The sequence below is a fragment of the Psittacula echo genome (genome assembly GCF_963264785.1).
Source record: "Psittacula echo genome assembly, chromosome: 6".
Lineage (NCBI taxonomy): Eukaryota > Metazoa > Chordata > Aves > Psittaciformes > Psittacidae > Psittacula > Psittacula echo.
The window spans coordinates 74,445,335-74,462,739 of NC_137743.1; the positions used below are offsets into that span (position 1 = coordinate 74,445,335).

Here is a 17,405-nt window from a genome sequence, read left to right on the forward strand (position 1 = left end):
TTTGACCAGATTTAGCCCTCATTTCTTCCAGTCCTGGACCTCTAGTAAATGCTAAGCTGCCAGCATTGTAAGGAGGAGTAGTAGGTTGAGGACGAGCAAACCTCTAGAGCAAGATTACTAAACAAAGCTCTTTAAATTCACATAACCTTTGAAGCTTGCTGGTTGGCAGCAGGCGAGTCTTGAAGGCTGAAGAACCACTAGATGAGCCTCCGCTCCCTTTATGTTTCAAAAGTTTTGCAGTTAAAAGCATTACTGTTTAAAATTTCTTTTTAATGCTCGTTAAATACTCCCTGTCCCTCACATTTGCACATAAATAATAATACCAGGCTTCAGAGATGTGTAAATGTTTATAGGGTACTGGCCGTACTCAACGTTCATTCTCGGGCTCCTCACCGGCATCTTCAGATGAAGTTGGAGCCCTGGAGCATTGCATTGGCCTTCCTGTGCAGATGGGCAATTGTAAAAGTGACATGGGGAGGGAAACAAGGTTGTCTTGTGCTACCAGAGCACATTGCACTGCTTGTCCCCCGAGATCTCTGAGAGCGAGTGAACTTCTCTTCCTCTTGTGTTGCACAGCATCCCCCAAGCTTCTGGGCAGTGCTGCGGGTTAGGCTATGGCAGATTAGCACATAGATCCTTGGTCTCCTTGCCCTGGGCTAGTCTCGTTGGGAATTCATTGGTGTGGGCTTTTCTTTTACTGAATGGTTGGAGATACCCAGCGATATGTGTAGGGATATGGGGTTTTTTTTCAGGGTTAGTATGCAGTGTCTGTTGTCCATGTTTTTATGGACTTTTACAGGGTTCAATTGGGAATGTTTTTGTGCGTATGCACTATTCTCACGCATCAAGTATCCAGAAGTACAGTAGCACATATTTTTTCTCACAGTCATCTATGCTTACAGTGTTTCAAAGAATATTCCAAAATATCTTGGCACAGACGAAGCGAAGCTGTTTGCAAGATCCCTAGCTGTGGAACAACAAAGGCTACATTCTCAACACACATCACATATGACTTTTATTAAAGTCTTAAACAAAAATCAGATAATGGATTTAGAAAATTGAACTTGATGCTACTCACATTGTGAAAGGAAGTAGGTATCCCCTTGTGCCTCCTTTCCAGTGTCTTTTCCTGCAGTTCTACTCACTTCTTCATGTTTCAAATTAGAAGGTAAAAATCTTACACTTAAGTACAAATAAATACATTTTAAAACCAGTAATTTGGGACTAACTGACATCATGGTGCCTAACTTAAAAGGATTTAGTGTTCAGAAACCAAGGAATACAAGCACGTATAAGGTGCCTCTGGTGGAACGTTCAGAAGTTTGAAACATCTAAAATCGTTATTAACATCTTACCATTACATATGGCAAAAAGGATGTGGTAAATCACAGAACATATCCTGGATATTACAGACCCAGCCGTCTCATTAACTTTGTGTCAAAAAGCATTCCTCGGTTTCCAGTTTGTACTAAATTTAGTTTTATGCTATTTGTACCGTCATAGCACAAAATAACGTTGACACCCTTGAATTTTCTGGTTGCTTTTTCTCAGATTTATGGTTCGGATCTCTACATTATGCTCTTACTAGGCCATGCCCATTTGATGTGCTGCACTTGAATCCAAGGCACATGGGTAGGGAGGATTGTGAAGAGTCCGCTTCCTTCCTGCCACAAGTCTCATCACATCGATGTTGAGGAAGGTGGGCATGTTCTGCAGAAAGGCTAAATGCAGATCCATAGCTGTTAGGAGCTTTTGTGAGAGCTGTGTGCTCTTGGCTAGGTCTCGAAAGCCTTGGTCTTCTCAGTTGTGCTTGCGCAGAGCTTGGCAACTTTGTTTTCTTTATACCCCCTGGGATTTTGGTAGGTTTTTTGATTTGAAACCTGCAGGCTATTGCAGAAGTCGCTTGTGCTACCTCAGGATACAACGAGGATTTGTATCCTGCCCACAAGGAGTAAGAGCTGGCTCCTTTTTCCATGCTGTGCTGAGAGAAACTGCTGTAGCAACTATGAATCCATCTAGTTGTAGCAGAAGGAGGCAGACTAAAACTTCAGGACTCACCAAGGCCCATAAAAAGATCTGTCTGGACAGCACTTCACTGGTTTAAGTGCTAAGTTATTATTATTAGTATTTATTATTTATTTCCTCTTCTAGTTTTCTTCCTACTGAACAAGCAGGAAATATCTTCGTTCTTTCATTTTAGAAGTGAAATAAATGTGTCCCTGCAGCATTTGAAATTTTAATAATGCATAATAAATAAAATCATATCTAATAACATAACTGCTTTCAATTGGCAACGCGCTCTCCGAGATGCATTGCAATGGCAGAAACATAAATAGTTGCAGCCTCTGAAAGCCTACTTCCTATTTGCTAAATATACTTGGCTTGCTTCAAATTCCTTTGTGTGCAGTCATTAATACAATCCTCTTTGACAGCGTTTAATTGAAGTGCTTTTCTCTATTAAATTCATTAAAACTTTTTTTTTATATACAACTGTTTCCCAGACACTGAATGTGAAGGACCTGTAGGCCTCTCTTTAAATAACTTCTCTCTCCTTGTTGTAAATTGTTAATTAAATTTAACTTAGACTGTTTAAAGATGGCTTGGAAAAGCAAGCCAGATTTCAGGATATGGTCTCAATCATGTCTGATTTTTTTTAACACAATTTTTTCCATGTAGTTATAGACTGCGTGTTATATTGTTTATGAATGTTGCTGTACTTTCAGCTGGAACCAAGCAAAGAAATACCCTAAAAAGCTCATTTCCATCTCACTTCAAAAATTTCCATCTTTTTAGTGCAGTTTCTTAGCCTAAGAGGATTTGCATGGGAGGAGCTGTTTAGTATTAATAGATTATTGACAGTTTAATGTCTTGGCACCTAGACAGCCCATAAGGTATAATAAACAGGAAGCTGTCTGATGTGAGTGCAGTCAATAGCGTATTCAATCAGAACCTTTCAGTTAATTGCTGGTTGACCTCAGAGATTTCCTTTAAGTGAAACTGTCCTTTGCTCAGATCTCATCTGGGTTTCAGGGTTTAATTTGAGAATGCCCTTTCCATATGGTAGCTTGTGCATATGTTCCTGGTCGGATTTTTGCATTGCTGCCATGCACAGCACTGTGAGAGCCAGTGTCTGCCCAGAGCTTTGCAGAACACATAGACATGCATTGTGTGTGTGCCACCCCTCCGAGGAGCTGGCCTGCCAGCGCGCACCAACACCATAGAGCAGGCAGGGTTGTAAACCGATGTCAGGGAGCAGGGAAACAGCAGCTGAGCTGTTTTGGATAGACTCAGGCATGACTTCGGTAACTGTCTGCAGCATTAAGGTGACTTGATCCAGGCTCAGCAGATGAGTTGTGCCACAGCCTGATGTGGCTGCGCTGGCAGAGGGGTCGGCACCACTGCGTTCATCCCACCCGCGGGCACAGATTCCCCTGCTCGTCTGCACAAGTGCAACCCAAGGCTCATTTGTGTGTAGTTTCCCTAATTCCTGTACTTAGCCATTCTAATTTTTTCGGCCTGTGTATCTTGATGAGATCTAGATAAGCTACAAAGGCAAGCAGGCAGGAAACCACATAGGCCGTGCCTGGCCCTGTCTAACTGGAAACCATCTGCTTACTGGAGGGGGAACCACCATGGAAATCTCTTCTAGCAAGTGTGCTGCGTTTGGGTTTTAATTCCTTTCCCTCCAACTGTTGGCTTTGAGCGTGTGTGTTTTCCTTAGGCCATCTCAGGCGGGGTCAGCTGTGGCAGCCCTCGTTTGCAGCAAACGGGGCTGGATTTCCCGGTGGCAGTGAGTCCTGCCCTGCAAAGGAAACGGTTCTGCACCAGAGTGAGTTTAATTTACATTTCATTCAGCCAGAGGACCCTTTTTTTGTCTCTAGATCTTGCAGTGATTGTGTCTTTTAGCCGCTTATTGTGCATTCAGACTGTGGTTTGCTGAAAGGAGTATTGCTGCTTTTAATCTCTAATTTTTCCCTGTTTTTTGATTCATTTCCGTGGTTGTCTTTGCCCCTCTGCGTCAAACAAACTGCTTATGCCTTTTTAATGGCCTGATTAGCACTGAGGAAGCATTGCTGACTTGGAGTAATGTTATTCCTCGTGTTTCCTTGTTTAAATGCAATTAGGAGTAAGAATGCTGCATTGCTCTGTTTGGGGTCCGTTAAAATCCAGTCCAGAGCCCTAACTGAAATAGGTTGTAAATTTTAGGGTTCAGGAGTGTAGGAAAGATGAGGGGGAATGGTTTTGAGATGATGCCTCCTTTTGGGAAGATACATGGATAAGAGAGCCTTGGAGTCATTCATTCTGAAGAGAATGGAACAAAACCCCACAGCAAGATGGAACAGAACCGAAGAAGAAATCCCAAGGTACGTGTGTGCCCCTGGGGCCATCAGCTGCAACACGCACGCTTCTCTCCCAAGTGTCTCTGGCCAGAATATATTCGAAAGTACTTTCTGGTTTATCAGACTTACTGGCCAAGCTGCTAATCAGTATTACATAGACCAAAGGACTCCCACATGCAATAAAAATCATAAGCTTTATTGGATTTTGAGATGGGAAAGATTCACATCCATCTCCTTTTATAAACTGCGTTACATTTCATTCTTTCAGAGCTCCCATCAGTGCAACCCTTTCTAAATAGGATGGTGAAGGAGGCAGGTCAGTAGATAGATGGCTATGAGGGTGGTACAGCCTAGAGCTATAGAAGTTCTTGAGTTAGTTTAAGGGGCCGCTGACATTTCTGGAATGCTGAAAGAAAAAAAGTATGTTAGTGCTTTTTAAATTGCTATTTTCAGTTAAAATTAAAAAACCCCACAGGTTTGTGGCCGTTTAGAGCAACATAAACGCTGTAAAGGAGAATAGGAAGAATTCGAAGCGCAGAAGTTGTTCTGAATAAAAGCAACCAGAATGTGCTGGTTCATGAAAAATGCCTACACAACCGCTTGAACTTTGTCAGAGTATCCGCCACCCCCCTGCTGCCCCAGACAAACAGCTTGGCAAAGCAGACTTTATTTAGGCAGTACTTTGATGTCACTCAGACAACAGTTTTGACCAAAAGAACGCTTTTTGACTGAAAAATGCCCCACAGTTCTAACCTTAATGAAGCAAAGAATGGTGGTGTGCATTTCTAGCAAAAGCCTGGGGCTCCTTGCGCAGAGTTCTGCACCAGCTGCAGACTTGTGTTAAGCGTGAGCTTACCCCTGCGAGTATGTGTGTGTAGCCAGCCCCAGGCTGAGCCATCCACAGAGCTTCCCACAGCAGGCAGCAGCAAAGCCATGGATGGATCCCAGGGCCATAACAGTGCCATTCTCTGCTTTGTCCTAATACTGCCTCGCTGGCCATAAATTAAACCATTTTATTAGAAATGAGCAAAATAGTACTTTCTTTTTTCCTCCCAACTGCATATTTTCCAGTATTGTGAATATAAACTGCAGGTGCTGTTTACTTTCCATAAAGCGTGTTTCGTCCAGCATCCAGGGTCTGTAAAATAGGTACAGGTCAGAGTAGTGACACACAGAGAGCAGTAACACCAGCGTGGCTTCCTCAGCCTGCTGGATGCGCCCACCTTTTCCAGAGTGTATCAGGAAGACAAAGGATTTCAGATCTAATTCTCTGAGGCGCCCTGTCCTCAGTGCCCTAATCTGTGCTGGAGACTGTACTTTGGTCATTTAATTTTTATTTACCCAGTTTCAAGCTAAGGGTATAATAAAGCACATTATGCCAGTTGCGTGTGTGGTAATGCTGGATATTTTGCTCTTACCATGGTAGTTGATTATAATGCACTTTTTAAGGCTTGCTTTCTAAAAAAAGGAATATTTATACTTTTATGTGTTTGATTCACACAGTATAGTTTGCTCAAGTCCTGTTATTAAGTGCATTGGTGGTTACATCTAGAAAGCAAAAAACATGCTGAGTAGTGTTTTATCAGCACAAATCTCCTATTTTCGCTAACCATAACAGTCAGGTTCTCCTGACTTCTAACTGCCCCCATTGTAAAAATTAGCAGTACAGTTGGGTATTCCTGGAACCCCAAATAGCCATCTGTAAGGACCTAAACCAGTTTGATGGGACAAATAATTACCCCTCACCCCCCCACCAGAACCCAGTGTCTAATCCAAACATACCCTTCCTAAAATAATGCACTGCCTGCTCCTGATCTAAGGAACTGGAAAACAGCGTGATTATAGTGGCGCCGTTCGTGCCACCACAGTTAGGGGTTTAGAGCTTGACCTTAAGCGTGGCTCTAGGTTGGGGCTTGTCAGTGAAGATCTTGCTCACACTGCCCACAGATGCTCTTCTGCTTTTCATAAGAAAAAGAGATCATGTGAAGTGTTAATTAAACAAGATAATGTAGAGGATACCAGGAGTATATTTTCTGCAGAAAAGCAAACCAAAAGCCTTTTGTTGCTTCCTTACTTCCCATGGCATTCTGTCAGCTCCTCATTGGAATTAGCTAGGTTGGCATAAGGAACCTCGGAATCGACCCAAAACCTTTGTTAGACCCTTTCTCCAGCCACAACCAAGCTCATACTCTGTTTGGAAACTGCCAAGGAGGCTCTCTAAATTCCATAGCGCTCTGGACTGCCTCTCAGGGAAAGCATGGGAGGAACAATTCATAGGCCTGCAAAGCTCATGATCTGGTTTTGAAGACAGTGTTAACTGGATGCACACACAGATGTTCAGAGTCCACTTGGGTGGCACTTCAGTCAGCATCACCCTGCAGAAGGGCAGCACAAACCTTTACAGGGCTGTTGCTATTCCCCTTTCCTTGCTGCTGCAGGTTCCAGGCAAAAGAGTCTTGCATGGCTCTTCGAGGCTGGCAGAGCCCTGCTGCCTGCTGGAGGATGCAGCAGGCCAACCCCCATGCCAGCTGTGCTGGCCATGCCCCATCCCCAGACAATGGAGCCATCCATCACCGATGCCTTCAGGAGAGAGTCTGCAGCGGGGTTGTGCAACACTTCCTGCTTCAGCCTCCCTGTAACCAGCGCCCTGGTTTGTACCAGCAGAAGCTGGAATGAATCTGACCCGTTGGGTATTTTACAGTAGGCATGTGCATGCTCCACCTGTGGCTGAACAGCAGCTGAGAACCCTCCCAGGCTGCAGCCAGGTATTCGAGAAAGGGACATCCTCTGCTGGCCACAGTCACTGTGCAGTAAACCTAGGAATCTGGCTTAAACCAGCCAAAGATGGGAAACTCAGAGCTAATCCACTAACGTTCATCAGCATGAGCTCATTTATGCTACCCCATAAAATCAGCCAGTTCTCAGGCACTTGCACAGCAATGAAAGTTGGGCCTTGTGCTTTTGTGGGAAGAGTCGAGTTAGTGTTCGAGGGAGAGCAGTCACCCCAGGAAACACCGGGACACTGCTCCGCATTGTCAGAGTTTTGTGATTTATTTAACATTATACAGACAAAATAGTGGCTATTGTGTAGGCACGTGCTGTCTATTAGCAGAGATCAGGAAAGGGAAATAAACCACACATTACTGAAGAATAAGATCATGACTGTGGTCAAGCGATGGCAGAGATTTTTTTTCTCTTTGTCAAGCAGATTTGTTAACATGCTTCAAACAACCGTGCAAACAGCACTGCTGCGGCTCCTTGGGAGCAGAGCAAAGGCAAGCAAATACTCCTGTGCATGGATGTGGTACAGTGGCCTTAGACCTGTTGAGAAGTTACCTGGTCATGTGCAGTTGTCACTGCGAGCTATGCTGCACATGCAGCCTCTTGGCAGCACAGTGTAATCAGGCTGTAATTTATATTTTATCTCTAGTGATGATAGCTCTTAAAAATGTTCTGTGGTGTATTTGCTCTTTGATGCATGCTAAGCTCCTGTTGGCATTAATGGGAGCAGTGTGCGCTGGGGAGGAGACACCTTCCCCCACCTTCAAGTGAAGTCATTGTGCTAATGCTTGTGCTTCTCACTTCATGTGGGATGGCAGAAGCTGTGCACTACTGAAAGTTTTGTTATTTTTGATGATTTTTTTTTCTTCCTGTTGTCTTTTTTGTCACCTCTGTGACTATTTTTAACAGTTTAGTCCTGGAGAAGATTTGCAGGACGGGGCTGCTGTTTTAGAGACTGGGTGTTTGCTCAGTGTCTTGCCATGTTTTCAGTTCACTGCCTATTTCCTGCCCTTAAGCAAGGCGACTGCTGTAACACAAAGGAGGAAGCATGTGGCAAGTGTGCTCCAAAGATGTTAAAATGAATCACTTCAACCAGCTCACATTCCAGCCTGGAAGCCAAACTTGCCTTTGACTTCGAGTTCCCTGTGGAACTCATTTCTCTCCTCACAGTTCTCTCCTGACTCCCCTTCTGTGTGGCTCAGAGAGTGACTGGTACCTCAGAGCTGGGGGATTTAGGATGCAGGGTTTGTCTGATCCAGTATTCTGGCTCCAGTGCTGGTCAGCAGCAGTTGAAGGGTGACAGGAAAGGCCTGAACATCTGGTGGATTCTTTTACTGTGTGACTGCTTTGTCTTTGCAGCTGAATATGACCCAGGGCTGCTGGGTTACAAGAGGTTGTAGCCACCAGCTCTGGTTGGCTGATTTGGTCTGGTTTGCATGAGACGCGGTACATCATATCACAGACATGTATTATAATTATCTCTAATAATGGTGTTTACTCTTGTGAAGCAATTACTAAGCTGCATTGGAAAATGCACAGATGTGTGGCTGGCATTTTGAGCTACGAAATTAAAAGAAGCTCGGACTGAAGTTAGATGAAAGTGAACATATTTATCCATGTCAGACTTCCTACCATTTTGCACGCTCATATTGATTTCTTTTGACACGGTCTTCTTTTATTGAGTACCATAGTTTTTCTTAAATCCCTTACCGATAACAGTACCTGCTAAGGGCAATTGTAAAAGGAAACTGAAGTATATTAAACCTGCCTGGAGTCAGAATGTAATCTAACACCTGTAGTCTGCAATTTGTCATCACTTCATAGATACTTTTTCTTTTTTAATAACAGTTTTGGATTTTCCTGAGTTTTGACCTTAGGATACTGTATAATCCAAGAAAAGCAAGGGAACTAAACCGCAGTCTTTAACACAGCTTTATGGTGTCAGGGTGTGAAATCACCACTTGTGAGAATGAGCCCAAAGAAAATACTTCATTTGGGGCTGTGACCGGCGCTGCAGTGTTTACCCAGGGAATGTATTTTTGCAAGGGGGAAAAAAGGAGTTCTAACAGCCACATTTTTAAGAGGAAAGAAATGAACACAGGTGCAAATTGTAACTTCTGCTACGGTTTCTTGTACAGACATTCCTAGGAAACCTGTAAAGTGTCTTGGCACAGTGACTGTGTCTAATTAATGCTCTTACCCCTGCGAGCCCCGGGCTGGGGGGCTGTCAGGGTGCAAGCCTGTTTATGGCAGCAGCTTGCTTTGTTCTCTTCTTGCACAGCCCAGAGAGACCCAGGGTAAGGAGTGTACGGCTGTTTGTGTGAATAGGTGATCTCCCACAGATTGTTCCTGTAAGATCTGATAAGAGGGATGGAGCTTCCTTCCAGGTATAAGATTTCTTGGCAAGGTGATGGAGGTTGCTTCTTAAGTAAACTGTTACGTGATAGGTAGGCACTGCCCAGGAGCTCTCGGCTTGCAGAGGTGAAGTGTTGCAAATTCCAGCTACAGATGTCAGTAAAACGCAGCTGAACGCTTTGCTTAGGCTTGTCCTGCACCCTCCCCTTGACTTCAGCTAGTCCTTGGGAAGGAGCTTTTCCGGGGGGCTTCCTCACTGAAGTCCGTAGTGAATCTGGTTTTGCATTGAGTGGCAAATTGTTGGCAAATCCTGCTCACTAGCCTTGAATGCTTATAAGGGATGTAATAGATGGCCAGTGTTAGATGTACCAAACACACGTTCTGAACCTGCATTTTGTAATGTGTGTGCATTCTCCCTAGCTTTTACTTCGGGCAACTTAAGCAGGCTAAAAACTTGCTCTGTTTGGCATAGAAGTCCTTGGTGTGATGGAGTGTTACGGCTGGCCATGAGAGCAATGTGAAGGAAAGCTAAAAGGTTAGACCCCTTGCCACCATGGAGAATAGAATCATAGAATTGTTTAGGTTGGAAAAGACCCTTAAGATTATCAAGTCCGACCATTAATCTAACACTGCCAAGTCCACCACTAAACCATGTCTGAGTGCCACGTCTATGTGTCTTTTAAATACCTCCAGGTGTGGTGACTCAACCACTTCTCTGGACAGCCTGTTCCAATGCTTGACAACCCTTTCCGTGAAGAAATGTTTACTAATATCCAATCTAAGCCTCCTCTGGTGAAGAGAAGGCCAATCCATTCAGCTTTGCTCCTTGTGGTTTGGGTCATCAGAATCGGTACTGGCCAGCACATGCAGCTTGAGGTACCTGTTGGTGCTCACTCTGTCTGTGCACAGGGGAAGGCAGGGCCTGTTCAACAAGAGCAGTCTCTGGCAAATGCAGTCTTGTCTTGCAAGAACGGAACATTTTTGGTGTTACTCATAGTAAGGGGCACCTAATCATCTCAGCAAAACCCGTGGGAAGGGAGCTCACATGACTAATCCTGTTTGCAAAGGGAAGAGCAGAACCCCCCTATGAAACAAAAGAGCTCGGGGTTTTGATGTAGAGATGCAGTTCCTGTTTCTAATCTGCTGCAATGGTTGTTCAGGCAATGAAAGGTGGCATTTCACAGGGTGAGTGTTGTCAGCCAGTGCCTTGCTGCAGTTGATACCCGCGTGTGTACCCCGCTCAAGCATTCTGTTTGGCTCCCCTTAGCAACTCACCATTTTCACGTGTCTAGTTCTAGCTAGAAAGTGGGTGGAAATGGAAACAAACATCAGTGGGATAGTGAATCCAGCCAAAATTAAATACAGTGCAGACACAGGCTGCAATTACAATGACGTTCATCGCTCAGTTCGGGTTTGCTCACCTCTCTTTTCTGTGGGAACACGGCTGTCCCAACCTGACAAAGTCAGGTTTCTCCTGCGGGAGCATCCCGAGACATGGGGAGTGGATACATGTAAAGCAGTGCGGTGATCCCTCCCCCCCAGTAATTCTTGGCTTTGGATTTTAGAAAGACCACAAACCCTTAGCTTATTACAAGTAATCCTGATCACTCCCGTAATGATACACTACATTATATACTCTCCTAAACTTAATCATTCAATATCTCACTTCCTTCCCTGTAGGCATGTACTATTATATTTTACACATGGCTTCCAGCTGGTTTTCATTGTGGCCTTCAAATCATATTTCAGTACAGCGTGATTTAAAACCAGTCACTTTATCTTTTAAAGTCAACTTCCATCACAGTCATTGACTCACAAGTTTTCTATCCGGGCTGATTAACGTGTTTGGAAAAATGAGTCTGTCTCTGAGGTCAAAGTCCACCTGAAGGAACCTGCATAAAGCAGCATCTTCCAAAGCTGCTCTGTTCTAAAACCCTGAGAGGACAGCCATGCCTGTAGAGTTTAAAAATGAAATCTCTTGAAGGGATGGAAAAAATAAGTCCTATGGGCATGGAAGGAAATCTGTGTCTTCATATTTGATTTGGAAGTAGATGGGGAGTCAGGGAGGAGGGAGGGAGGGGAAGGGAGGTCAGCTCCAGATGGTGGTGGCTGCGGTGGAGGAGGAGGCTGCCCCACCTGTGGCTGGGGAGTGGTGAGGAAGGGCACAGAGCAAGGAGAATGGAGTGGAAAAGAGGATCCTAGTGCACCTGTGTTGGGATGTGCACCTTTCCCAGCCTAGCACCAGCTCTCTTGGGAAAAGGAAAGCCAAGCGTGGCTGTTGTTTTTGCCCCTTCTCTCTGAAGCCCACCATACAGGTGGTGTTTCCTGGTAGGTCACACCATCATTTGGGGGCTTTATCTGGACTGGAAAACATGCTGCAGCCTATGCTTTAATCATGGAAGATCAATGGGGTTTCCCTCTTTGCAGTACAGACACAGAGCCTCACTCACCCAAAACCTGAGGTGTTACGGCAGGGTGTGCACAGCAGTGCATGAAGCCAGTGGAGATTTTGCCTGTAGATTTAAGGGCATAAATAATGATGAAAGTGAAATAGAATACAACCTTTCCCTAATATCTACACTGATCACCCTGAGTTATGTGTTTTCTTTTCTGGAGAGGATGGAGAGGTCACTCCAGAAAAGGAAGGGTTAAGTAAAATTATTCTTTCCCTGCCACTCTCAGCCCTCTCTTTGGTTGATTGCTTTATAGATGCTGTAGGCATCTCTTCATCTCCTTCAAATTAAACATTTTACTGCTGCTGATCCTGTATTGTTGGATTTTTTTCATCATTATATTTGATTGGAAGTCTTGTAACATTTTTCAGGCTGAATCGTTTCTCATGCTATTTGTCAACTGAAAAGGGAAAAAAAAGCCCACTTCCAACTCCAGCAAGAATGAACTGAGTAATTCACACTCTTTCTGGATGCGTTTCTATCTCTGTTAGCTGCCACTTGAATTCAGCTTCTGATTAGCAATGCTACTTGAGGCTTTTTGTATGACGCTGTGTGTAAATTCCCTGGCAGTTTATTGATGGTGTTAAATCCTTTCTCTTTCTTTTTTTGACTGCTCCGGGCATTACAGTGTCAGGGGACAGGACCAGAGGGCACAACAGGGGAAATAAATTGGGTAGGGGCTGTGTGACAAATTTATGGGCTAGGTCCTTGGCTGCTGTCAGTGATCCCAGTTCTGCTGCTTTCAGTGCTCCCTGGCGAGGTAGGGATGGGTATGACCCTCATCTGTAACCCTCTGCTCGGAGATGTCAGTCCTTCTCTTTGAAAACAATCCATGGACAAAAAAAGCAGTCCTCAAAGAGCAGCTGAGCGATTCAGTTCATTGGAACATTATGCTTTTTTGAGAGATGTAATAACACAAACCAGAATATCTGTCATTTCCATTTGAGCTTCTTTCCCACAGCTCCTTGGTTAGCTCCATTCCTGTGACACCCTGCGTATTTACATGCTTGGGAGGAAAATGAATATGTTGGCACCGAAACACATTTGCTGCCTTTCTGCCCATCAGCGGCTCTTGCCAGGAGCGTGGCAAGCCCTGCCTCTCACCTGCTTCCAGATGACAGCGTGGAGCTGCTGGGAAGCTGCCTCCTTGTTCGGGTGCTTCCGTCACTGTCACGAGCATTGCTCTGCAGCGGCTGCAGTGACTTGTGCTGCGGCCGATGGGACGTGTGTTGTGTGTCTGCACGTGCACACCCTCACACACCCACTGCTCATGAAGGTACCACTGGGGCTGTGGTGCCACGTCCTGCCTCTGTGCCTGGCACTGAGCAGCAGGTGGAGGTGAAGCCCCTCTGGGCAGGCAGAGTGCTGCCTCCTGTCCCCTGGTGCAGCAGCGGAAGGGCCATCCCTTGGCCATGCTGCAGGTCGGGTCGTTTTGACAGTGTTTGCTCCAGCTTGTGCTCCTTGGCCACATGTGTGCGGTGGGCAGTGGCTGTGCACTTGGATGTGCTTTTCAGACAGTGTGAGCGGGGATCACGGATGTTAGAAATGACTGTGGCAGCAACGCTTGATGAAGGAAATGAATAAAGGGCTCTTCAGCACAGAGCTTTTTCATTTGCGTAACAGGCTGATGTTGCACAGTGAACTTCCCTGTTGCAGTGATAGCTTGTCTAACGTAGAGTTTTACTGGGGCTCGCTACATGTGTAAAATTCAGTGCAAGTTCTCAGCACATCTCCATTGTTTATCCTGTTTTTTTTTTTCCCTTTAAAGCTCTTTAATGTAGGGTTGATTTCCTGGATGTTACAGTTTGCAGCAAAGATGTTTTCTTCGTGGGTGAAGAGCCAGAATTCCCTCGTATTTGTGGAAATATTTATCCATATTGATTTTGTTAGCTCTGTAGTGTTGAGTTCTAATAATTATTCCTCTGCATCTGAAGAAACCTCTGGGCAAATACAGCCCGCAATCCTGTAGGGGATTTTTGCTGGTAATCTCTCCTGTATAGATTTGGTTTTAAAGAAAGCATATGGAGCTCCTCTGTATTTCTAGCAGTTCAGATCAGGTGTTTTTCCCCTGGAATAAGGGCTGCACAAGCCCTTTCTTAGTCATTTTAAGTGGCTGTTAGGAAGATTAAGAGCTACATATGCTTTCTTTAAACTTGCCGAAAAGGAGATTCTGCTGGTGAAAATCTGTTGCAAGACTGAAAAGTGTGTTTGCCCAGAGGGTTTCTCAGAATGGGGGGGTTATAATTATTTGAACTCAGATCTTCTCAACTAGTGAAGTTCAGACAGATGTAATACAGAGAGGTCTGTTCAGGAGACACATTAAAGCCAGCTCTGTGAAGCAACTGAACTGGCTGCGATGTCACTTTTCATAGAAGGGAAATCTTAACAGATCTCTGCACTTCTATTATTCATTTTTTTCTTCCATAAAGCAGCTGTGATGGATTTCAATGCCAAATCATTATTTATGATACAGTAGCACCTGACAGCCCCATGTGTGTCTGGGCCTTTGTGGTACTTGGCATCCAGTAGAAAAGGTGAGAGTCTGTAGCTTAAAAGCATGCGAGGAAAGAAGGAGGGGGGGGAAAGAAGCAAAGCCGGAGAGTGACTTGTCTGAGAACAACAGGCCAGTCATCATGACCATGAGACTGTAATGCCTTTTGACTTCATTTTTATTTTGTCTATTTTATATTTCCTTTTATTACTTGCATTTTGTATTTCTTATTTATTTAGTGGGTTTGTCTCTATTTTATATTGTTTGTGTTTAATACCACTTTCTCCTTCACTGGTGCAGCTGTCTTACGGTGAGAAAGGCAGTGGGAAATGAGTATTAATTTGTACTTTTCTTCACCAAAACAAAGTAGACCCTGTGCAAATAAAGACCTATGCAAGCGCCCTCATCTCAGGCACCGAGGGGGTCAGCACGTACGTGAAGTCTGTGTCTGTTTGATCTTGTAGGTGCTGCACAGACAGCAGTCCCAGCCTGCAAAGGAGAATTCCCCACCTAGAGAAGAGGCTCCTCCTCCACCTGCTGAGGACAGTTGTGCCAAAAAGCCAAGATCCCGTACCAAGATCTCCTTGGAAGCGCTCGGTATCCTTCAAAGCTTTATCCACGATGTGGGTCTCTACCCTGATCAGGAAGCCATCCACACCCTCTCTGCTCAGCTGGATCTGCCCAAACACACCATTATCAAATTCTTCCAGAACCAACGTTACCATGTAAAGCACCACGGGAAGCTAAAAGAGCATTTGGGAACGGTGGTTGACGTGGCAGAGTACAAGGATGAGGAGCTGCTGACGGAATCGGAGGAGAACGACAGCGAGGAGGGCTCTGAGGAAATGTACAAAGTGGAGCCTGAGGAGGAGAACCCCGAGAAAAGCAAGGCAGCTCCAGCGGACATCGACCAGAGATAATGTGAGGCAGGAGTGCAGAAAGCAATACATTGATCCAAGGATTTTCTGGTTTTATTTCTAATTTTTTTCTCTTTTTACTTTTTGTTTGTTCCCGTTGCGCATGATCCATGTGCAAAGCGAATGAATTCAGCATTGCCCGATCAGACATCGCCTTGACACAGACACTCGAGTGTTACACTTCCTACGTTTGACTGAAGTAATCATTGTAATCACATAGGATTATGCCTTCATTAATCTTGCACTTATGAAAGGGACATCTAGCAAGTAAATGGGAAGAAAAAGTCCTATGAAATCAATGAAGGAAAATTTACAACTCTGTGTGTATATATATATATTTACATAAAATATATATATATTAAAATTGCATGGGACGGAACTTTGCAACCTGAAAGTATAGACTGTGAAATGAGTTCTTTAAAGATGAGACTTGTTTATGTATTAAAACCACTTCACAATGAGTTGCTTTGGCTTTTGATAAACTGCCGCCTGCTCTCAGGGTGTGGTGACTATTTTGGAATTCCTATTTATTTTCTATGTTTATCCCTGATTTCTTTTTTTTTTGTTTGTTTTTCATTATGATACGGCTTCCTAGCTGGCCACTCGATGGGTGATTTGTGAGGTATGTATTTAAAGATGTAAATCCACACTGCCAAAAAAAAAAGAAATGAGGAAAAAAAAGAAAGAGAGAAAATGGAAAAACAAATCAGGGCACCTTAAAAAGAAAGCTAGTAAGTTAAAGTACTTTGAACACAATGCACACTTAAAAGGATACAGCATGTTCCACTCTCCAGACAGTCCTTTCCATAGTGAACAGATGAATTTTCATGGGATTCAGAATGACTAAACCTGAAATTCAGTGCATAGAAGACTTGTCTGTTAACGAGGTCTTTATAGAAAGAGAAGAAAGATAACATGTTGAGATATGATGTATGGAATTCATACTATGAACCACATTTTACTGTGGATTTTATTTACCTGTTCTCTGTTTCAGATCTTAAAATTTATGAGCTTCCTTCTTGTTGTTGCTTTTTGTTTATACTGAGGTGAAACACACTCACACAAGTGTAAAGTTACATCGGGACACAAAACGCCACAATCCCAGCCACCCTGTCCAGGTAAATTGCTGACAGACCGAAGGTTTGTGCTGCTGACTTCCCGCTCACCCTTCTCACCAGCCCTCCCTTCCCGTGTTCCCAGTTTAGCCGGGCTTCCTCCGTGTCATGCGTTTTGTGCCAGTGAAATGAAGTGTTTTCAGCCGCGGGTCCAGGGCTCGGTGCTCCGGGCTCCCTGCTGCAGGGGGCCCTTTGCACCCATCCACCTCCTGCCGAAGGGTTTCGCAGCAGCCTAGCTGGCAGTTACATTACGTAAAGCAGAGCTAATACTGACTGACTCTTCAGTGGCATGAGCACTAAAGCTGCAGTCTCCTATAGTATCCACCCGTTCTGAGGCATCATGTCGAAAGAGACACCAAGTAGCATTTCCTTTCCACTTCTGTGCAATGATTTCCGAGACAAGACCTCACCTTTGCTACTCGTGCAGCTGGATTGATTTCAGACGCCTGTTCAAACTGCAGTCGTAAGCGTACCAACAAGGCTTTGGGGTTTTTTGCTTTCTTTTTTCACATGGGCTTTTTGTGTAACCTTGACAAAGACCTCATGCAATATCACTTTGAAAGTTACTTTCTGTTTACTACACCAGGCAATGTAATATAACTGTTAATACTATTTATATATTTGAAAGGTATAAAAGGTAGGAATTAAAAATGAAAACCGAACCTCTACGTGTAGATATTTCCTCAGAACAGACAATATACAGGGAGAAGACGTTGCAATACAAGCTAATTCTAGCTGATCAGTAACCTCTGGAGTTTTTAAGGATTTTTTCAGAACTCATGTTTGAAACATAAGAGTATCTCTGCATAAATTTCATATACCTTTGCAAAATGATGGTGGGTTGCTTATTTAATGCCCCTTTTGCTCTTCATCCTTTATTTCTGTAGTATGCTGCAGCTTTAATCAGAATTTCGATGGTTGCTGCTTTATGTTTCTCTCAGAGCTACTCTTTC

At 44.2% G+C, this 17,405-nt stretch overlaps 1 protein-coding gene across 2 annotated transcripts in view; it reads left to right on the top strand.

The window, feature by feature from the left end:
- The window catches only part of SATB2 (SATB homeobox 2), a gene marked incomplete at its 3' end in the record, with an annotated part of 128,047 nt that extends 112,707 nt beyond the window's left edge, over positions 1 to 15,340 (top strand). For both annotated transcript variants that reach the window (XM_080620594.1, XM_080620595.1), the window contains exon 11: positions 14,885 to 15,340. In XM_080620594.1, coding sequence (XP_080476720.1) covers positions 14,885 to 15,340 — 456 coding nt within the window. The remainder of the gene's footprint in view (positions 1 to 14,884) is intronic.
- Positions 15,341 to 17,405: the final 2,065 nt, after the last annotated feature.